The sequence below is a fragment of the Ovis aries genome, chromosome 14 (genome assembly GCF_016772045.2).
Source record: "Ovis aries strain OAR_USU_Benz2616 breed Rambouillet chromosome 14, ARS-UI_Ramb_v3.0, whole genome shotgun sequence".
Taxonomy (NCBI): Eukaryota; Metazoa; Chordata; class Mammalia; order Artiodactyla; family Bovidae; genus Ovis; species Ovis aries.
Genome location: NC_056067.1, coordinates 50907801 through 50929462, shown reverse-complemented (window position 1 = coordinate 50929462; position 21662 = coordinate 50907801). Strand labels below are relative to the sequence as shown.

The following is a 21662-nucleotide window of genomic DNA, read 5'->3' as shown; positions in this document are numbered from 1 at the left end:
GACCTTCGCAGGAGTCATGGATCTCGTGGGGACCATTCCCCTTCCTTTTCTGAAACCAAGAAATCCAGGACCTCAGCCCCCTCCTCCCCCAGCCCCTGCCCACTCCCCACACCTGGGACCAGGTAGCCAGTCTTGGCCATCCCCTGAAAAAACAAGTAGTGTCTTGGGAAGGGTCCTACCCCAGGCTCTGTGCCTGAGCAGAGGAGGACACAGGGGGGGTCCCAGGTAACTGGTTATATTCATTTATGTGCATCTGAGTCGCCAAAACACAGTGGAGTGTCTGCTGGGACTGGTACCAAATCCTGACCATAGCCACACCTGTTCTCTGCAAGTGGACTTGTAAAACTGGGATTTGGAGAGCTTGTGGCAGTAAATTGGGGATGGTGGGAAGACCTGGAGGGGATGACAGAGAAGGACAGAGGTACAGTGTGTCTGAGCTAGAGGGGAGGGAAATTGAGACAGAGATAAGGATGGAGAGACAGAGTGAGTGAACTGAGACACCGGGGAGACAGGGCATCAGAGACAGATGCCAGGAAGAGACAAAAAGGCAAGAAGGGTCCACTGAAAATGGACATGGAGAGGCTGACCCCTGAGACTCTAGGAAAAGCAACAGATGGGGAAATGACTGATGGTGATGCAGAAAGATCCAGACCCAGCGATGGGGAGAGAAGCCTCTGAGACAGAAAGTGACAAAGAGTTGAAAAGACAGCAGGGAGAAGCAGAGGCCCGGGAGCAAGAGGGAAAGACCTCAACGGAGCAAGAGAGTCAGAGACAGAGGCAAAGAGAAGAACACGGACAGAAACACACAGAAGCAAAAACAGAGACCAAGAGACACACAGAGACTCAGAGCAGGGGCGGCCCCACGCAGGTGGGGACGACGCAGGGCCCCCAGCCTCGTCAGGGAGGTGATGGCCGACGTCAGGCAGATCTGAGAAATGTGCTGCCCGCGCCCCGCGGAGGGGCAGACTGACAAAGCCGGGAGAAGCTAGGCGGTGTCCGGGTGGGGCCGATGCCCGCAGGTCCAGGGCGGAGCGGGGAAAGGAGGGCGGGGCCGGCGGCGAGAAGGGGAAGGAAGCGGAGGTGCCGGGCGGGCGCGGGGCGCGGGCAGGAAGCAAGGAGGGGTGGCGGGGCTGGGGCCTCCGGAAAAACGCCCCAACTTCCTGCCCCGCCAGAGCCAGGAAGCGGGAGCCGGGACACCGGGCCCGGGATCGCCGAGCCCGACCTCGGGCGCCCCGCCGGTCACCACCCCGCGCGGACACCAGGTACATCGTCCCTGGCCCCGCCCGGCCTCCCTCCCCTCGGCTGCTAGGGGAAGTGGGAAGGAGGAGAGAGGGGGCTGGGCGCTGCTGGCAGTGGAGGGGCCTCCTACCGGCCCGGCTGAGCCAGCAGCCGCCCCTCCCTGGGCCTCAGTTTTTCCATCTGTCAAAGGGGACAAAGAGAGGAGAAGTAATACTTGCTGAGGGCCCGGAAGGTGAGATGAGGGCTGCAAGCCCGGGGTCAAAGCTTCCCAACCGTCCGGCGGAGGACGGATGATCACTCCCATTGCACGAGTGGGGAAACTGAGACCCAAGGAGGAAAACCTACTCGTCCCAGGGCACGCACATCGTGAGACTGAGTGGAGTTGGGATTTGATCTCGCAGGTGCTTTCAGCCAAGCTGCGTCCTCCAAGCCTGCATACTTTAGAGCCACTCAAAGGGGAAAGCGGCAATAGGCCATAGGCTGTCTTGAAGCTGAAAGTTGCAGAACGCGTTTGAAAGCATTTTTTGGAAAGGTTTTTTTCTGGGTTGGGTCAGGAATTATACCCTAGGAAATAGGTTGTAGGGGACAAAAACTGGAGATCGTTCCCCATTGTACAGATGGGAAGACTGAGGCCCGAAGAGAGGTATTTACTTTTTCTGCATGTTAGATAGAAAGGATTTTATTTTGCAGGATTTTGTTTGCAAAATCCAGGATTTTGTTTTGCAGCCCCAGCAGAAAGTGTGCGGGGGTGTCTGGGGGGGGTGGGCACTGCCGGGAGAATTAATGTATAGGCGTTGGGAATTCAAACGGTTCCACCTTAAAGCGGCGAGATAGGACGGGGACCCCAGTCTCGTGGGGGGAGGGGGCGGGGGGCGGCTAGGGGTCGGGGCGACTCCGTGATCTTGGATTGAACGAACACTGATCTGGGGGCTGGAACTATCTCCGCCTCCGGCCAGGGGGCGGGGGGCAGGGGGCGGGGTCCAGGAGAGTGACGGGGGCAGTCGATATACGGAAACGCCAGCCCTCCTAGACAGGCCAGAGCGGTCCTATCTGGCCTGCGTGGCTCAGCGGAGAGCTAGAGCGGCCGGCAAAGAGGAGTAGAGTTTTCTGGGCTGGAGCCCGGCAGGAGCGGGCTAGAACGGCTGGCGGGAGGAGTGGAGCTGGACGCAAAGGCCTACTCTTGGCTGGCTAGAGCGACTCCGAGTCGGGGGTGGGGGAGCCCGAGCCGGCGCGCGGAGGCTTCGGTTCTGGCTGCTGCGGTGCTTCGCCTCCGACCTGGAGCAGGTGAGGGACGCGGCCCCCGGCGGGCGTCAGACCCTGACACCACACGTCCTCCCCAGCATCCCTGACCATGCACGCTGCCAAGTCCCGTGTAGGATTTAGGGCCCGTGTACACCCGCCACGTCCTACATATGATTTGGGGCTTGTGTAGACCTGCCACGTTCCATGTAGATCACTAGATCCTACAGACCCTCTAAAGGGTCCTGATGACCCCGCGTGGGGGTGCGGCTCCTTACAGAAGGGGGGTTTCGATACATCAGTAGCATCTGCTAGAATCCGGGGCCCTGTGGACCGTGCGTCTCGGGGACCACCAAACTCCCCTATAGAATTCTGTACCCCTTTTAAATCTCCAGAGGTCCCCCACACTGGCTTCTTTCCCTTATGGACGTAACGATCCTGTGTGACTTATGGTCCTGTGGACCAAGGGTCCTTGTAGACCACCATGTGTCAAGCAGAATCCGGGGCCTTAGGCATTCCAAGGACTAACCTTGACTACTCTGTGTTTTAGTTTCTTTAAGGCTCCCAGAGGTTCTTGGAGACCAGGGTCATCCACTTAATATCTTATAGTCCCTGAACTGTGAGTCACTCAGTCGTGTTCGACTCTTTTCGACCCTGTGGGCTGTACAGCCCTCCAGCCTTCTCTGTCCATGGAATTCTCCAGGCAAGAATACTGGTAGCTATTCCCTTCTCCAGGGGATCTTCCTGACCCAGGGATTGAACCTGGTCTCCCTCATTGCCGGCAGATTCTTTGTGGTCTAAGCCGCCAGGAAAGCCTGATGTAGACCCTGAGCCCTGCATAATGCGCAGGCGCCCATGTAGTCCTTGCGCATGCCCACTTTGTTCTCGGACCCCCACCGTTAAGGACCTTGTCAACCTGCCCTCATCTCCACAGCCCCATGCACACAGCATCCTCTCTGCTGGACCGCAGGCCTTGTCAGTTGCCTTTAGATCCATCTGACCGCTTCCACCTATCACTCTCTAACTTTGCAGGACTCCTTCATGACCCATCTTTTAAAGAGCCACCCTCCTCCCCAATCCTCTCTGAGCCCAGGCCTCTGTGGAGCAGCTGAGTCCAGTCTGAACTCCTGCCCAGGCCACGGTGTCCACGTACCCGGACACCATAGGGAGACCTGCTATCTCTCAGCTTTGATTGAGATTTCAGTTTCCTAAGGTGGGCGTGTGGATTCCCCATGCTCTCAAAGCAGCACATTCTGGGAGTTAAATGCATAAACTCTGGAGCCAGCCTGCCTGGGTCAGAATCCTGGCACTGCTTCTTATAAGGTGTGCCTCAGTTTCCTCCTCTGTAAAATGGGAATAATAGCGGTAATAAGACAACTGCTCAGGGTCACTGAGAGGATTGAGTTTATACCTGTCAAGCACTAATACTGTACTTCATGGCACTTAGTACACATTACACGTTGGCTATTATTTCCTATCGTGGTGATGAGGGATGAAGGATGTAATACATATCAAGTGCACATTCCGAGGCCTGCCTGGCACCTAAGCATTTGCTCAGATAAACCTTTGTCCTTGCCCTGGCCCTTTTGGAATCACCCCTGCCTCTGTCGAACTTTTTCCACCCACCCCTGAGTGGGATGAGCGTGGACCCTCCGTGTCCATGGTCATGCCTTCCAGCCCAGAAGCTGCAGCTGGTGGCCTGGTGAAGGTTTTCTGTCTCGGATGGGAGTAATAATAGCTTGGGGCTGCTTGTGGTTATGAGGCTTCAGTGAGTTACTTGTGAGAAGCACTTAGAGCAGCGCCTAGCACACTGTGAGTGCAGTGTAGGTTCAGCTGTCATAATAAATAATTACTACTATTCTTCTGCCTTGGTTTGCAACTTTATTTATGTGAACATTTAACAATGCTCAGATCTGAAGTCACCCAAGCTTGGATGTTGGACAAACACACTTTATGGAAAAGAATCAAAATGAGGCCTGCTTGGGTGAACCCAAAGGATGGCCCTTGGACACTCCAGAAGGCATCATTGTTTAATGATCAGAGTCAAAAGGCCGGCTGCCGTTTATTGAGTGTTAGGGAGGAGGCCAGTGGAAGAGGAGAAGGATGGGACTCAAGCGACGAGGGTTATAAATAGCTTTGGGCTGTGGGGAGAACCGCCCCCCTCGTGGTACACCCCACCCGTTTCCACAGCTCCTTCCTGCCTGACACACGGGCTCAAGTGGCATTAGTCAGACTAATTAAGAACACCGACGATGTTGGTGGGAAGACACAGGGAGAAGTGGAGATTCTAAGGGAGACAAGATGAGAGAGACAGCGAGAGATGGGAGAGAGAGGCGAGACAGCGAGCGACACGGACAGGTCGGGGACAGTGGCTGCAGGGACCAGATGTGGGGAGACAGAGGCCGAGAAGAGCGAGGAGGGGAGACAGAGAGCAAGAGAAGATAGCGTGGGGCCTCGGCGGATGTGGGGGGAGGGGAGGCAGAGACAGTGGGGAAAATGAGCCGGGGCTGAAGGAAGGGAGAGTGAAAATGAAGAATCAGGGAGGAAAGAGGCAAAAGACAGGAGGCAGACTCAAGGGAGAGACAGCCAGGGAGCAGCAGCTGGGGAGAGGCAAGCTGGCAGACAGACAGACGGGACAGGTGGGTGTGGGGTGAGGGAGAGGCACCTGTGGGGATGAGCTCTCTGATGGCCGTCCCTTACTTCCTGGGATGGGAGCCGGAAAGATGCCAGGGCCCCGAGGGAGAGAAGTGGCTTTGAGGCCTCTTGGTCCCTGAAGGAGGAGGGTTCGCAGTTTTGTTTTCTTGAGAGAGAGCTGGGGGTTGGGGGATTTGCTATTGTGATTTCCTGTCACAGGAAGTGGGGCTGGTGGGTTCAGAGGCAACATCCTGCCCCAAGCCTGTTGCAGGTCAGAGGCAAGCCCCCACACCCCAGTTGTCTCCCTCCCAGCTCCCCTCTAACTTTTCCAACTCTGTTGGCCTGCAAGCCCAGCCCCCCTAGGGCGCAACTCCCCAACCCCTCCTCCCTTACTTAGATCCAAGAGCCCCCAGGCCCTTCCTTCATCAGGAGACCCCAAATCGCAGGCTCTTGGGCCACAGCTCTCTCATGGACCCAGGCTCCTGGCCTCCAGCTCCCCCCAACACGCGGCTCCCTGTCCTCGGGCTCCCCGCCCTGGCTGGCCTCTGAAGGGCTCTTTGTCGGCACACAGAGGCCCCATTGAGCTGTGGAGGCCAGGATGGGAGAGGGAGAGGAGGCTGTTTACTCACCTTCGCACCTGGGCCAGGAATCTGTGAGTAACCGCCCTGCTCTCCCCACCTCCCACCCCTCTAACCGCGGCCCCTCCTCTTCCCCCAGCCCGGCAGTGCCCATGGAGGCAGAAGACGTCGCCCGAGGGGCGGTGAGTGGAGAGGGCCGAGGGGTGAGGGAGTTGGGTGGGGGGCGCTGTGCGTCGGGGAGCAATGTGGGCTGAAGCCATCCCTCCCCTTCCACAGGCCCCAGGGCCCCCCCGACCCGGCCTGGTGCCCGTCAGCATCATCGGGGCAGAGGACGAGGATTTTGAGATTGAGTTGAAGACGGTGAGAGGGACGCGGGCTGGAAAAGCCTCTGTCTCAAGCTCCCTGGGGCCCCAGCCCTCAAGCCCCATGCTCAGCGTCTGTGTCAGCTTACACCCTGTTCTCCATCCTCTGATGCTGTCATTTGGCCTTCTGTCTCTGCCCATCTCTCTCTCTTTTTTAAAGATGTATTTAGTTTATTTTTTGGCTGTGCTGGGTCTTCATTGCTGAGCTCGGGATTTCTCTAGTTGTGGCGGGCGAGGCGGGGGGCGGGGGTGGGCTTCTCAACTGCGGTGGCTTCTCTCCTGTTGCAGATCACAGGCTCTAGGCACGTGAGGCCTTCAGTAGCTGCTGCACGTGGGCTCAGCAGTTGAGGCGCCCAGGCTTAATTGCTCTGCAGCATATGGGGTCCTCCCAGACCAGGGATCGAACTGGCATCCCTTGCATTGCAAGGCAGATTCTTAAGCACTGGACCAACAGGGAAGCCCCCATCTCTCTTTCATCTTCCTAATACCTCCTTCCTCATCCCCTCACCCCATCCTCAGTGCCTCCTTTTGATATCACAGCACAAGCTGTCAGCCGGTTTCCTCTGATCGCAGTTTTTATCGCTGCCCACTCCCCGTAATGACAGCACAGATCCTCGTTCCATCTCTCCTGATTTCTCTCTTCACCACCCACCGTTAGAACATGAAGTCTCACCCATCCTCCCCACCCCCTGACTGGCCACCATCCCAGCAGTGGCACTATCAGCACCCCTACCCCCCCCCAGCTTGGATCCTTTCGGGGAAGTGCCGGGGAAGAGGGGCGAGAATCAAGCCACAAGCCCCTCCTCTGTCCCCCTCTGTCTCACTCCCATCCCCACCCCACAGAATCCCGAGGAACAAAACAACCAGTTCCAGAACCTGGATCAGGTGAAGCGGCGCCCGGCCCACCTCATGGCCCTCCTGCAGCACGTGGCCATGCAGTTTGAGCCGGGACCCCTGGTGAGGGCGGGGCCGGGGAGGCACGGGGGCGGGGCCGGGAGGCACGGGGCGGGGCTGGGACCAGCCGCAGTGTTCAGTGCATTAGGCCCGTGAGGATGAATGTCAGGAGGGTCTGGGAAAGAGACCCAGAGCACACAGCTTGAGAGCCAGGAAGCCAGCCATGGGGTCCAGACAAGGTTGCACCTGCCAGTGTAAATTTCTGAGCAAAGCAGGGTGCAGTTTCGCAGAGCAACGGAGAATCCAGCAACCTGGAGAAAAACCATGCCCCAGCTGCTCTCCCATGCCCGTGGCAGCATCACCCGTCAGTGACAGCGCCCTTAGCCCCAGAATCTTAAGTTCTCTGCAGGTGCTTCCAGTCAGTGCTTCAGGGCTGGTGGTTGGGAGAATGCCAGTAGCCTTCTCGGGCCTAGGCAGCACAGCAGGCCCTGGTCCAGAAACAAGGAGCCTGCTACAAGCAGCCCGCGAGGCACAGAGGACATAATGGATGCTACAGAAAACCTGTATCAGGCAGAGAATACCGGGGTGGTGTGGATGCAGAGCCATACTATCTGGGAGACGCCTACAGAGTCTAGAGAACCCGGCAGGTGGCTTAGGGAGGAAGAAGGCTGGGTGCCGGCTGGAGAGGGCTCTGTGGGTTGGGGTCCTGCCCCATGAGGACCCCACACAGCCCAGCATAGGCCGGGAGTTGGGCTTAGACCAGGGCACTGCTCTGTACTGGACGTGGGTCGTAGTGCTGGTTGCTCAGTCGTGTCTGACTCTGCGACCCCATAGACTGTAGCCCACCAGGCTCCTCTATCTGTGGGATTCTCCAGGCAAGAATACTGGCGTGGATAACCATTCCCTTCTCCAGGGGATCTTCCCAACCCAGGGATCAAACACAGGTCTCTCATGAAACAGGCAGATTCTTCACCACCTGGAACCTCCAGGAAGCCCCCTCCAGAAAACAAGGAAACTGATGGAAGTGGCAGAAAGGGATGCCTGGCGGCGGGGGTGGGGGAGGCAGAGAGAAGGCTGTATTGACTGACACCAAAGTTTCAGAAACAGGAAATCAGGAAATTGCCAGAAAAATGCTCTCCCCCCAAGCCTTCCCTAATGCCTGGGGGCACTGGCCCTCTGGGCAGAGGAGTCCCCCTGCTGAGCCTGAGTGTTTCTGGAACTTGCCTTCCTGGAACTTAGCCCAGGGATTGTGCTGGTTGCTGTGTCCCTTTCCAGATGTGGAAACTGAGGCCTCGCCAGGGCTGGGGTGTGACTAACGTGACCCAGATGGCCTTCGGCGTTTTGAGCTTTGTCCTCGTGCTCTTCTCTCACCTCGTTGGCTGGAGCGGCCGGGAGATGGTTGTGGTCACCTGGGCTGTTTGCTGTTAGCCTCAGATGGAGTTTTTATTTTTTGGGGGGGGGGGGGAGGGGGCAGGCATAGATTCCTGGGGCAAGTCCTTAGCCGACTGAGAGCATGTCCCTCACTGGATGAGAGTCTGCCAGGAGCCAGGACAGGTTGGAGGCCCCGCAGCATTGCCAGTGTCAGCCAGCAGAGGGCTCCCCCCGTGGGCAACCTCAGGGAATGCTTGACGAATGAATGAGTGAGCGACCGTCACTTGTCCTGTTTATGTGCTTAGCCCCGCTGTGCGCTAGGCCCTGAGACACCGATGAATCAGAACCTCCTGGCTGCCACACACACACACACACACGCATCCCCTTGAGTAACACAGTATTGCTTTGCAATGGAGAGTCGCAGAGACAGACTGCCAGAAATCCAATCCCAACTTTGTCGCTTACTGTTTCCTCATTTGCAACACGGGATAATGATGGTCCTCCCCGTGGTTGAACAGATTAATGCAGGTAAAGGGTTTGGACAGTGTCGGGACGCACTGAGCCCTCTTAGTATAGCTGGGGGCGGTGTAACAGCAGCTGTTGTAACAGCAGCAGCAGAGAGAAGACAGACCAAAGAACCATTTCACAGGAGAGAAAATTAAGGGAATGGTGCAGTGGCCCCGGGCAGCTGTGAGGGAGTCAGGTGTGGGGATGGGGGACATCGGGGAGCACTTCCCAGAGGGTTTGCACCCCGAGGCTTTCCAAGGGGCAGTGCAGTTTGGGTGGGGCGGGAAGAGGATGGATCACGCTCTGTGTCCCCCAGCTCTGCTGCCTGCATGCGGACATGCTGGGCTCCCTGGGCCCCAAGGAGTTCAAGAAAGCTTTCATTGACTTCTACCACAGCTTCCTGGATAAGCACTCGGTGAGAGACACCTTCAAGGGGGCCCCCATCCCCAACCCCCTGGGCAGCCACCCTGCTCCTCCCAACCTCCACCCTGCTGAGGGCAGCGTGAAGGGAGGCCTGGCCCGCCCGGTGGGAGACCTCGTGCCAGCCTGGCTCTCCATCCACTGCTCCTCCCATCAGAGCATCATTCCCACCTGCTGCCTGGGCTACCATCCCTTCATCCCATCATGGCTGCCCCTTCACCGCTGCGTCCTCCCCTTCACTCCATTCTCTCTCCTGAGCAGATCCTACGAGTGATGGTCCCTCCTGCTGTGGCCTTTGAACTTGGTAAGAAGACGAAAGGGGACTTTGGGGTGAGGGAGAGGTCTCTAGCAGGGACCAGGAGCCCCCTGGGGTGGGAGGCCATGCTCTCACCATGGTCCCTGGACAGCAGAGATGCCTTCCTGTCTCATGGCCACCCCAGCCCAAGGAAGCATGGTTGTCAGAGTCCAGGGGTGGGCAGGGTTAGGGGCGGACTCACGGCCCAGGGAACTGGCCCCCAGCCCGGTCCCCGTTGTCCCCGCAGACCGCACACGGCCTGACCTCTTCCCTGAGGAGCTCCAGCGGCAGTTTGTGCAGGAGGTGGTGCAGAGCCAGCAGGTAGCCGTGGTCCGGCAGCTGGAGGACTTCCGCTCCAAGAAGCTCATGGGCATGACACCCTGGGAGCAGGAGCTGGTCCAGCTGGGGGCCTGGGTGGCGCGGGACCGTGCCAGCTACGAGGCCCGGGAGCGGCACCTGGCTGAGCGGCAACTGACCCACCTGGAGGAGATGCAGTGAGTGGGGCAGGTCTCTCCTTAGCCCAGGGGGCACCCTCTGCTATCCCATCCTCGTCCCGTCCGCTTCCGGATTCCCTCTGCAGCTTCAAGGGCCATTTCCACGCATTTGGTGTCCTCTCCTGACTTCTGGGGCCTTTGTGTGCACGCTTCAGTGATGTCCAATTCTTTGCAACCCCACGGACTGTAGCCCATCAGGCTTCTCTTGCCCATGGGATTCTCCAGGAAAAAATACTGGAGTGGGTTGCCATCCCTCCTCCAGGGGCTCTTCCTAACCCAGGGATCAAACCTGTGTCTCTTAACGTCTGTCTCCATTGCCAGGCAGGTTCTTTACCACTGGTGCCACCTGGGAAGTCTTCGCATTTTCACCCATCTGGTTTTGCATCTTCCCTTCCCAGCTTGGGGGTTCCTCCCAGTTCCCAGGTCCTGTCCGTGGTCTTGCATTCAGGCCTGTGCTTTGGGTCCTGCCCTTGCAACTCCCACCACCCCGAGTGAGGGTCTCTCCTCCAGCAGTTGTCTGTCCCAGATGCTTCGGCAGAGTGGCGCCCCCATCCCAGCTTTGAAGGGGACAGTGAGTGACCTGCTGTGCTGGGTAGTCAGGGACCCCAGGCTTAGCGCATTGGTCACAGACTTCTTTCTTCTTACAGGCACACCATCTCTAACGATGAGGAGAAGAGGTGATGGAAGCAAAGAGGCCGCTGGGGAGTTTGGTGTCACGGCCCGAGGAAACGGGGGGGGGGAAGGGTCTAGCTGGGGGCCTGGGCGTTGAGCTGCATGCCTGGCTCCATTCCCTAGAACCTCCTCTCTCTGCTTTTGCTCAGATGCTCAGCAAGAAGTGGTTGTGGGGTGGGGGTGTGAAGTGGGTGGAGGGGAAGCTGTAGGGGTGGCGGGGTCCCTGCGTCCTTGGGAGCCTGCATGTCTGTCCGTGCGCCCTCACTGTCCCCTCCCCACAGTGCCGCCGTGGTCAACGCCATCAGCCTGTACATGCGGCACCTTGGGGTGCGGACCAAGAGCGGGGACAAGAAGTCCGGGAGGAACTTCTTTCGGAAAAAGGTGCTTCCCTGAGCGCCCAAACCTGGCCTTCTCCTCCCCAGAGAGGGCCTTCCCTCCCGCCCGCTGGGAAGCCTCTGCGCCCCTGAGGTTTGAGCCCTCTGTTGACATCGGTCCAGAAATGCCCAGCTCCGCCTCCCCCCACCCCTTCCCCAGATGATAGGGAACCGGCGGTCAGATGAACCAACCAAGACCAAGAAAGGCCTGAGCAGCTTCCTGGATGCCGCCCGCTGGAACCGGGGAGAGACCCAGGGTGAGGTGCCCAGCCTTGGCCCCGCCCTGACTTCCCCATGTTGCCCCCACCTCACAGTCCCATCTCTCGTTTCACCCCCAGATATTCGAAACCCGAAGGTCGAGGTTGATGGTAATGGCCCTGAATCTAGAGCGTCATCCATCCTGGGGACCTAAGAGGGGAGGTGGGGGGACCCACAAGGTCTGAGGGAGGAGGGACAAGGGGCTGGGACTCCTGGGTCCGAGGGTGGAGGAGGGGTCTTCTGGGCGATGGGGAGGACCGAGCAGAGCGGCCTGTTAGATCCCTCGGCCCTTGTGGATTTCAGTCGCTTGACTCTCATACTCCGTTTTCTCCCTTGATACATCCCCAGCTGAGAAGCCGGGCCTTACAGAACGTAAGGGAGGTCAGGGGGCGCCTTCCCGGGACCGGAATCTTGGAGGCCCTGGGCAGGACAGCCCCGGAGTTTCTCCGCATCCTCTGTCTGGGGACAGCCCTGACCGGGAGCCAGGTGAGTTTCCTGGACCCCCCAGGAAAACAGCCCCTTGGTCCTCCGCCCTCCCTGCTCCTTGTCACCAGTGTTAACCGATAACCACATCCTTCCCCTGGTTTACCCTTTCCACGGCTTTCCTCCTAAGCTCTGACCTCTGTCCTGGTGATGGATTGCCCCACCTCCTTGGACTACATTTCCCATCAGCCCCCATGGTGTCATTTCCCAGAACCCTCTCTGAGTCCATGACCGACCAGCCCCCTTAGATGGTGAACTTGGCTCCTCTATGGAAATGTCTCCCACTCCTTGTGTGACCTCCCCCCCGAGAAGGCCACTTGGCCAGGGCCTGGGTTCAAATCCTGGTTCTGCAACTTGCTTGTGTCAGGTCTTAGAAGCCCCTCCTCTCTCTGAACCTCAGCCTCCTCCCCTCCAAATGGGATACATTCTCTTCCCACAAGTCCCAGGGGAGTGCTGGGAGAATGAATGAATGTGGAGGCATCCAGTCTCCTCTCCAGGTGGGAGACTGGCACCCCAGTTTTGCGACATCTTCGCCCACTGGGCCCTGGCTGCCCATGGCCATGTTTTCAGAGCTCTTTCCATCTGTCTGCGTATGTGCTTAGCCACTCAGTCGTGTCCGACTCTTTGCAACCCCATGGACTATATGGTCCAGGGAATTCTCCAGGCCAGAATACTGGAGTGGATAGCCTTTCCCTTCTCCAGGGGATCTTCCCAGTCCAGGAATCGATTCCAGGTCTCCCGCATTGCAGGCAGGTTCTTTACCAGCTTCCATCTGTCTGTCCCACTAAAATACAGAGCAGCCACGTGGTGTCGGCCAGGCAGTGGATGGCTCAAGGAATGGAGGCCCCCAGGGTGTAGGGGGGTGGGGGTCTCACCACCGCAGGGGCCTTCCAGACAGCCTTGCTTCCCCCCTCAACATTGTCCCTGCAGGTGTTGATGCCCTCCTGGAGGTGGGGGACCCGCCTCCGCAGGGCCCAGCCAGCCTGGACGCCCCAGCGCCGCTAGAGAGCACGGAGGAGGCTGCCGACACAGAGAGGTGCCAGGGGCTGGGCGCGGGCTGGGTTGGGGTGGGGTGGGGGCGACGCGTGTTGGGAGTCGTGCTGCCACTGCGCCTGCCGTCCCCAGCCGAGCCATCTCCACTCTGCCCTGCTCCTCCCTCTTCGCCTCCTCACCCCTCTTCCTCCGCTCTGTCTTTCCTCATCTCTCCCTCCATTCCTTCTTCCTCCTTTCTCCTTCCCTTCTTCCTCTCCTTCCCTTTTCACTGATTTTTTTTTTCCTCTCCCCTTGCTCCCTCTTTCCCTCCTTTCCTCCTCCTTCCTCTTCTTCCGCTTTACCCCCTCTCAGGTCTTCCTGGCCCCTCTCCCTCTGCCCCTACCACCACCCCATCTTCCATCCATCCCCCCCCATTCTTAAGCCTCCAGCCCAGCCTCCTTGCTCCTGCCTCCCAGCGCCCCCTCCCTCCCTCCCCCTAGCCCTCTGTGCTCCATGCCTGGGGGCCCTGTCCCCCTCACAGTTGGGGGGCAGGCTCTGCCCCCTGCCAGTCCTCGTGCCGCTGCTTTGGGGACCCTGTGGTGGGTGGGGGAGGTGAGTCGGGTTCCCTCTGGGTCCACCTCTGACCCTGTCCCCCTCTCTCCCCAGAAAGTGGAAGAGGTGGGTGCCTGGGCCCTGGGTAGGGGGAGGGCTAGCCCCTCCCCCATTTCTCCCAGCCCCTCCCCTCTCCCCAGGGGCCACCCCTTCCCCTACACCCCTGTGAGGGGTGGGTGGGGACACCACCCTCCCAGCCGAAGAGCTAAGTATTGAAACTGCCCCTCCCCGCCCTGGCCTCCTGGCTCTGCCCCTATCCCCCTGCCTCAGGGAAGGGAGGGGGCAGTCCTTCGCTCCCTGCTGGGTTCCCCATCCCTGACCTTCCTCCACCAGTTTCAGTATCCCTTCTGACCACCCCCCACTGCCCCTACCCCAAAGTTACACTGGTCCTCCTGACTCTCTCCTCTCTTCTGTTGCATGTTTGATCCCTGTCCTGGTCTCTCCCCGTCTCTCCCTGTCCTGGTCTCCCTGCGTCTCTCCCTGTCCTGGTCTCTCCCCGTCTCTCCCTGTCCTGGTCTCTCCCGTCTCTCCCTGTCCTGGTCTCCCCCCGTCTCTCCCTGCCCTGGTCTCCCCCCGTCTCTCCCTGCCCTGGTCTCCCCCCGTCTCTCCCTGTCCTGGTCTCCCCCCGTCTCTCCCTGTCCTGGTCTCCCCCCGTCTCTCCCTGTCCTGGTCTCTCCCATCTCTCCCTGTCCTGGTCTCTCCCTGTTTCTGTCTGGGCCTGATTCTTTCCTGGCCTCGGGGTCCAGGCTGTCAGGGCGTCTGGGGCGCTCAGAGAGCCTGCGGGTGAGTGACCGCCGCCGGCCTTCCCGGGGTAGCCTCGGGGCTAAGGGCCGGGGTGGGGGCCGCTCCCGGAGCGACGTGGACATGGACCCCAGCTCCGCCACGGCCGTGCTTGGCCCTACCCGTCGAGCCACGTACGTCACTGCCCCACCCCCTCCATCCACCAAGGCAGCCTGTAGAGTCAGGGAGGCCCGGGTGGGGGATATCGGATGCTGAGATCACTGTGGGCCTCCAGTGGTCACAGCAGAGGGGTGAGCGGCTGCTTTCCAGAGATCTGGGGGCCGGTCTACAGCTTGGGCCGCCCTAGGGGATGGGCGTGGAAGGAGTCAAAGGCTCTTTCCTGGGATGCCCTGAACCGGGGACCTGACGAGGCCTCTGTCCCACAGCCCGGAGCCTGGAGACGAGGGAGAGCCGGGCCGCTCAGGACTGGAGCTGGAACCGGAGGAGCCGCCTGGCTGGCGAGAGCTTGTCCCCCAGGACATTCTGCACAGCCTGCCCAAGAGCCAGGTGAAGCGGCAGGAGGTCATCAGCGGTGAGTGCCACCCCCTTCAGCCTACTGCGGCCGAGGACACAGCCCACCTCTGGCAAAGACAGATGCAGGGGGATGGCCATCTTGGTGTTGCTTACACCAGAGCTTGAAGGCTGCCCAGTTCCCTCAGAGGGCCATTTGTTAGCTAAATTGTAGAACATCCCAGGGAACGAATGGGCAGGCAGCTGCTGGAAGTGACGTTTCCAAGGAATGGTTTTCTGTTTTGGCCATGCTGCACGGCATGTGGGATCTTAGTTCCCTGACCAGGAATTGAACCCACACTCCCTCCCTGCAATGGAAGCACAGAATCCTAACCACTGGGCCACCAGGGAAGTCCTCTCTAAATGATTTTTTGTAGTGCGGGACGGTGTTGACGTGCACAGCCAGAAACGGTCTATAAAAGCTGCATTTCTAGGAAAAGCCTTTGTCTCCTTGTTTGTGAAATGTGGCTAGTGATAACTCCTCCCTTAAAAGCCCCACAGAGATGAAGATGAGAGGATTCGTGCATTCAGCCCAATGATGGGTCCAGGGTCAGAGCATTCAGCTGTGACTGCTGTTACGACTATGATCTTGAGCAGTCAGGGGAGAAAAAGATTCCCACCCAGAAAAGTTTGGGAAGATAATATATTCTTAGCAATGCTTGCTTCTGAGCTGAGAGATACCATTTTTATCTTAATCCTTCCCTGTGATTTCAAATTGTGTCTGTGTTGAGGGAGGTTTGCCAGATGTAGAGTGTTTTGGGAAGCTCATTTGGAAGTTAATTTACAGATTATTTAATGGCCGAGAAGGATTCTCATTCAGAAGTTTTAGGGCAGTGGATAGATGCCCTTTGGGTCACAGATCCTTCTGAGAGTAATGATCAAAACATTCCCAGTGCCATCTGATAGAACCTTCTGGAATGATGGTCACATGCAATAAATATCTGTAGTTTCCAACATGGTAACCACCAGCCACATAACAGCTGTTGAGCATCTAAAGTGTGGTGAGCACAACTGAGAGCTGAATTGTGCATTATGTTTCATTTTAATTAAGCAAAATTTAGAGTTACTGGCATGGCTAGTGGCTACCATGGTGGACCGCATGGCGGTTTCTCTCACCAGAAATACATGCTTAACGTACAAAATCACGCATTTAGTCTCTGGGGATTTGGGGGATCACTGGAACTCGGGCACGCACCCCCTGGAGGCCCCTGGATCCCAGGCCATCAACCTGTCAGAGTCATTGTGCCAGAAACAGCCTGAGAAACTTGCTGGATGGTTAGACTTGAAACGCAGCTACACGCAGTGAGGCAACCAACTTGTCCCCGATTTGCCTGGGACTGTCCTGGTTTGGGGACTTCCCAGGTGGCACAGTTGGTAAATAATCTGCCTGCCAGTGCAGGAGATACCGGAGACATGGGTTCGATTCTTGGGTTGGGAAAAATCCCCTGGAGGAGGAAATGGCAACCTGCTCCAATATTCTTGCCTGGGAAATCCCATGGGTGGAGGAGCCTTGTGGGCTACAGTCCATGGGGTCACAGAGAGTCAGACATGACTGAGTGTGCATGCCCACACGACCTAGTTAGCACTGAAAATCTCATGTCCTGGGAAGCCCATGGTATGTGGCAAACTGGGACTACTGGTCCCCTTGGCTGGCTGCAGCCGCCATATGAGAAAGGCAGTGGGGTGGAGGACTTATCAGAGGCTATTTCAGGGGCGAGTGGCTCCACCCAGAGTCATCCTTGTGCCATCCCCTCCCCAGCCTGCCTCTGAGAGGGCCCCCCTACACCCCCAGAGTCTGCATGCTCGCCAGCCCCAACTGTTCCTCTGTCCACTGTCCCCGCAGAGCTCCTGGTGACGGAGGCTGCCCATGTGCGCATGCTCCGCGTGCTCCACGACGTCTTCTACCAGCCCATGGCGGAAGGGGGCTTCTACTCCCAGGAGGAGCTCCAGAACATCTTCCCCAGCCTGGACGAGCTCATCGAGGTGCATTGTGAGTGCGGGGCTGTGGCCCTCCCATCGTCCCACCTGTCAGCTCTCTGTTCCGTTGCCTTGCCGTTGACCCCGGGCAGCCTCTGGTCTAGCACTGGGGAGGGCCACACTCCAGATCCCCAGAGCTCACCTCCCAGGGAACACATCATCAACAGGCATGGGGCAGGGAGTCGGAGCGAGGGGGCAGTCACCGGCCCCAAGGACCCGACACACCCACCTGCAGTCCAACCCCCCATTCCCCAGCACCAGACCAGCTCTGCATCCGATCTCGGGGACCCTGACAGAGCACCGCCTTTCCTCTCTGCTCCCTACAGCCCTATTCCTTGATTGCCTGATGAAGCGGAGGCAGGATAGTGGCTACCTCATCGAGGAGATCGGAGATGTGCTGCTGGCCCGGGTGAGAGCGCCCAGCCTAGGCACCGCCCACTTGCCCCTCCCCTCCCCTCCACTGCGCCGCCCCTCCACTCCACTGCCCCGCCCCGCCCCTCCAGTGCCCCCCCCCCCTCCTCCTGGCTGGGGACCTGGAACCCAGGCCCAGGGTCTCAACCTTACCCGCATCCAAGCCCCAGGGGTCTGGGGCTCTAGCCCTGTCCTCCAGCCCACCTGAAACACCCTCCTTGGCCTGCCTCTCGCTGTAGTTCGATGGTCCTGAGGGCTCGTGGTTCCAGAAGATCTCCTCCCGCTTCTGTAGCCACCAGTCATTCGCCTTAGAGCAGCTCAAAGCCAAACAGCGCAAGGAGCCCCGGTTCTGTACCTTCGTGCAGGTGAGGTGGGGTGGGAGGTGGTCCGGGCTCCAGGGTCCCCAGGGAGGGGGGCCGGTGTCCTGGTGTCTCAGAGCTGCTGTTCCTGCAGGACGCCGAGAGCCGGCCCCGGTGCCGCCGGCTGCAGCTGAAGGACATGATCCCCACGGAGATGCAGCGTCTGACCAAGTACCCCCTGCTTCTGCAGAGCATCGGGCAGAACACAGGTAGAGAGAGCGGCCCCACCCCGTCCTGCCGGACCCTGGCTCTCCGGCCTCCAGCCTTGGCGTCGGGACCCGGAGCTTCCAGGGTTGGGGTTCACCCCGGGGCCGGTCTCCCCCTTTGCCCACAGAAGAGTCAGTGGAACGGGAGAAAGTGGAGCGGGCGGCCGAGTGCTGCCGGGAAATTCTGCAACACGTCAACCTTGCCGTGCGGGACATGGAGGACCTGCTGGTGAGCTGCACAGGGCCCTGGGCCAGGGCGGGAGGGTGTGCGTGTGCAGAGGTCTGTGGAAGCTAGTGACCCTCCCTTCCCTGCCCCTAGCGGCTCAAAGATTATCAGAGGCGTCTGGATTTGACCCACCTGCGGCAGAGCAACGACCCCATGCTGATCGAGTTCAAGGTGCCCTCCCCGCTGCCCTCCCCTCCTCTCTGCCCACCCTCAGCATTCTCTGATAACACACCTGGGAAGAAAGAGGGGCCCCTCAGCTCTGACCCCACCCCCCTTATTTCCCAGCGGGGAATGAGCTGACCTGACCGACCCCCCCCGGGGTCATCCTCACCTTCCCCCACCCCACCTTCACCGGCCATCACCCCTTCCTTCCTGCCTCCAGAGCCTAGACATCACCAAGAAGAGGCTGATCTACGAGGGCCCACTGACGTGGCGGGTGACAAAGGACAAGGCTGTGGGTGAGCGCCAGGGCAGCGAGCAGGGCGGGGGGGGGGCACCTCAGGGGCCAGGGTGTCAGGTGGGGGTGCTGAGCCCTGACCCCCAACCTGCAGAGGTCCACGTGCTGCTGCTGAATGACCTGCTGCTGCTGCTTCAGCGCCAGGACGAGCGGCTCTTGCTTAAGTCGCACAGCCGGACGCTGACACCCACACCCGATGGCAAGACCATGCTGCGGCCAGTGCTGCGGCTCACCTCCGCCATGACTCGCGAGGTGGCCACCGGTGAGGCCCCGGGCACGGCCGTCCCCAGGATGGCGGAGGAACCCTCCGAAGAGCTGGGCGCACATGCTCTGCGCCCAGGGGCGGGGGGGTAGGGGGGATGGCTGGCAGCCCTGAGGCTGAGGCTGGGTAGGGGGACCCTGGACAGGACACGGCCGGGGTGCCAGGCTGGCTTGTGGATTTTAAGTTAAATGGGAAACTGCCCCCAGGTTTTTGCACAGAAGAGCTGCTAGTTCTAAGCAGTATTTTGAAAAAATGCCCTGGCCGCCTCTTGGGGGCCATAGGGAGCAGGAATTGAAACCTGGTGGGGCCATGATGTTGGGAGTGGTCCTGGAAGTCTTGTAGGTGGAGCAGATGGGGCACTTATTTCCTGATTAGATGAGGGAGGGTTCTGGAGGGGGACAGAGTGGGTGAGTTGAGTCCTGGGAGCCCTAAGGTTGTGGGGGACTTCCCCAGGGGCACGTTGGGGTGACCCTGGCTTTGAGCCTCGCTTTTCCCTCCCCTTGCAGATCACAAAGCCTTCTATGTCATTTTTACCTGGGACCAGGAGGCCCAGATATACGAGCTGGTGGCGCAGACAGTGTCCGAGCGGAGGATGTGAGTGGGTCTGGGTTCCTGGAGTGGGTAGAGGGGGAAGAGGAGGAGGCCTGGGCCCCAGGGTTTCTGGGGACAGGGAGGGGAGGAATGTCCTGGCCCAGGGTCTGGGGGCTCTGACGGCCCAGGGGGCTGGCTTGTCTCCTCAGCTGGTGTAGCCTCATCACCGAGACCGCTGGATCCCTGAAGGTCCCCGCCCGCACCTCCAGACCCAAACATCGGCCTGGCCCCAGCAGGTGAGGGGGCCAGGAGAGGGAGCTAGAGGTCAAGGGGCAGCCTCCCCGTGTGTCCCCAGAACCCGCGCTCCAGCCCAGTCGCCATGTGTGTGCATGTGCACGTGTGTCTGTGTGCATGCACGTGAAGGCGTGTGCGCGTGTGCACCCACCCCACCACAGCCCATCTGTCTCCAATCCAGGCCTCTCTGTCTTCCACTGGCCAAGCCTCTCTGTCTCCCTGTCTCCCAAATTCGACCTCTGTCTCTATCTCCGGACCTCCCTGCCTTCCCCACCTCCAGCTCCCTGTCTCCCTGCCCTGGCTGCCTACCAGGGCCAGGGTGGTGGGGTCACCCGGCACTTGCTCCCCTCAGCACCCGCGAACCCCTGCTTAGCAGCTCCGAAAACGGCAATGGCAGCCGAGAGATGCCCCCGGCGGATGGTGAGCCTTGATAGAGGGGTGATGAGTTGGGGGGAGGGTTCCACAGGAAGCCTGGCAGGGTCTGAGCCCCCTCTCCGCTCCCCGACCCAGGTCGGATGGAGAGACTCTTCAACTCCCTCCTGCCCTTCTCCAGACAAGGCCTCGAGGGCCAGCTCGCCGCCAAGGCCCTTCAGAAAGGTAGCTCAGCCCCACCCGCGCAGGGCGGCCACCGCCCGCCCCCACACTGCTTTCCCACCTGCCTGTGCTCAGGCACCGGAAGCAAGCCCACCCAGTCCACCACATGCACAGCCCCAGGCTGCACCGCCGTCCTTGGTGGCCCCAAGTTGCCTCCTGCAACCCCTGCCCCTGACCTTCAGTGCAGCCTCTCCCCGGGTGCCCTCCCCCTCGGCCCCAGCTTCACACCCCTGCACCCCTCCTCGCATCCCCAGCCCCTTCCGCAGGTCTTGCTAACCAGAAGCTCCTTCCCACCGTAGGCCCTCACCCATCCCCAGCTACATCTTCCAGCCCTCGCCCCCCCACCTCTGACTCTGTCCCCTTACCCCTGTCCAGTGCTGACCCTGAAACAGCTCCTGTTGCCTTCAGAGGAAGACAGCGGGGCAGGGCCTCCCCTCGAAGGGGATGGGGTCCCAGGGGGCAGCCCCTCGACCCCAGCACAGCCCCAGGAAATTCGGGAGGAGCTGCTCAGCCTGGAGGAGACCATTAAACAGCTGGAGGTGGTGTGGCCTGGGAGTGGGAGCAGGGAGGAAGGGGCTGACTAAGTGGAGGAGCCCTTCTCACTGATGATCCCCCAAAACCAGGAGGTGGAGGAGGAGTTTTGCCGCCTGAGACTCCTCCTGTCTCAGCTTGGGGAGAACACCGTCCCCCAGTCTGGCTGTACCTGAGGTCCCCTGCCCCAGGCAGGTGAGTGGAAGACCGGGGGAGCCGGGCACAGTCCAGAGAGGAGGCGCCCGAGCGGCCGCATCGGATGCTAACGGCTGCACAGCCCCGTCCGGTTTCTCTCCCTCCATCTTTGACTTTCTGCGTCTCCCCACTCCGCCTCCTGTCTCCATCTCTGTTTCTCTGGCTCTTCTGTGCTGTTTCCCCACCCTCCCTTCCACCCTATCCATCTCTCCTCCCGTCTCCCTTCTGCTCCTGCCTCTCCCCTGCCCTCAGGTCTTTCGCAAGAAGGAGCGGGCGCCCACCACTGCACAACCGTGACTACCCAGTGTCTCCAACCCCAGGGGCCTGAGGAGAGGGAGCCGGGCTGCCCCAGGCCACGCCTTGTGGGGGTGGGGGGGCGCCCAGATGGGATCACTGCCCCACGGCCACCTCCCACTGGCTTTGGCCTTCTCTCCCTCCTACTTGGGGGACTCAGGGCTTCATTCCGGGGGGGCACCACCTGGCCCCCATTCCTGGGCCATCTCAGTATTGCCTGGGTGGGGGGGGGGGGTTGTCCAGGCCCTCCAACCCCCACCCCCAAGTGCCTTTGCTCTGTTTTTATACCCTGAATTGGAGGTTTATTTTTTAATATATATTATCTAAGGAGAGGTCTGAGTGTGTGAGGGCGGGGAAGGGCCCCAGAATGGCGTCTGGAAACCGCCCCCCCAAGACTGTCTGGCATTGCTTTCTCTGTCTATCCCACCGCATCACCTCTGCGTTCATCAGATTCCGTGTCTTAATGTTGATTCCCCAGGGCCGCCCCCCCGCCAACACACACACCCCTTGCGGCCCCCACCCCCAAGCCGCCTTGGTCACCCATGACGATGCTGGGCATCCAGCATCTCACACTTCTTTCTGTTCGTTTATTTTTGTAGTAAATCTCGGGGTGGCTGATGGGGGTTGGGGG

General features: G+C 59.8%; 1 protein-coding gene across 8 annotated transcripts; it reads left to right on the top strand.

Annotated features, from left to right (window-relative positions):
• The first annotated feature begins 1154 nt into the window (after positions 1-1154).
• Positions 1155-21363, top strand: ARHGEF1 (Rho guanine nucleotide exchange factor 1). 8 transcript variants are annotated; one of them, XM_042230951.1, is made up of 30 exons: positions 1155-1262; positions 5830-5872; positions 5967-6050; positions 6896-7009; positions 9141-9239; positions 9506-9548; positions 9787-10033; positions 10681-10710; positions 10987-11086; positions 11240-11336; positions 11418-11447; positions 11686-11823; positions 12751-12856; positions 14151-14318; positions 14571-14716; positions 16538-16684; positions 16998-17080; positions 17322-17447; positions 17536-17650; positions 17776-17876; positions 17967-18044; positions 18256-18331; positions 18425-18592; positions 19099-19186; positions 19333-19419; positions 19770-19837; positions 19928-20014; positions 20387-20550; positions 20635-20737; positions 20990-21363. In XM_042230951.1, the coding sequence occupies exons 2-29, from the start codon at positions 5843-5845 to the stop codon at positions 20716-20718; spliced, it is 2904 nt and encodes a 967-aa protein (XP_042086885.1). In that variant the 5' UTR covers positions 1155-1262; positions 5830-5842; the 3' UTR covers positions 20719-20737; positions 20990-21363. The 8 variants fall into 8 exon arrangements, with proteins under 8 accessions (XP_042086885.1, XP_060254603.1, XP_060254602.1 ...); XM_060398620.1 differs by having other exon boundaries at positions 1171-1471; XM_060398619.1 differs by lacking the exon at positions 1155-1262 and adding an exon at positions 2422-2523.
• The last annotated feature ends 299 nt before the right edge of the window (positions 21364-21662 follow it).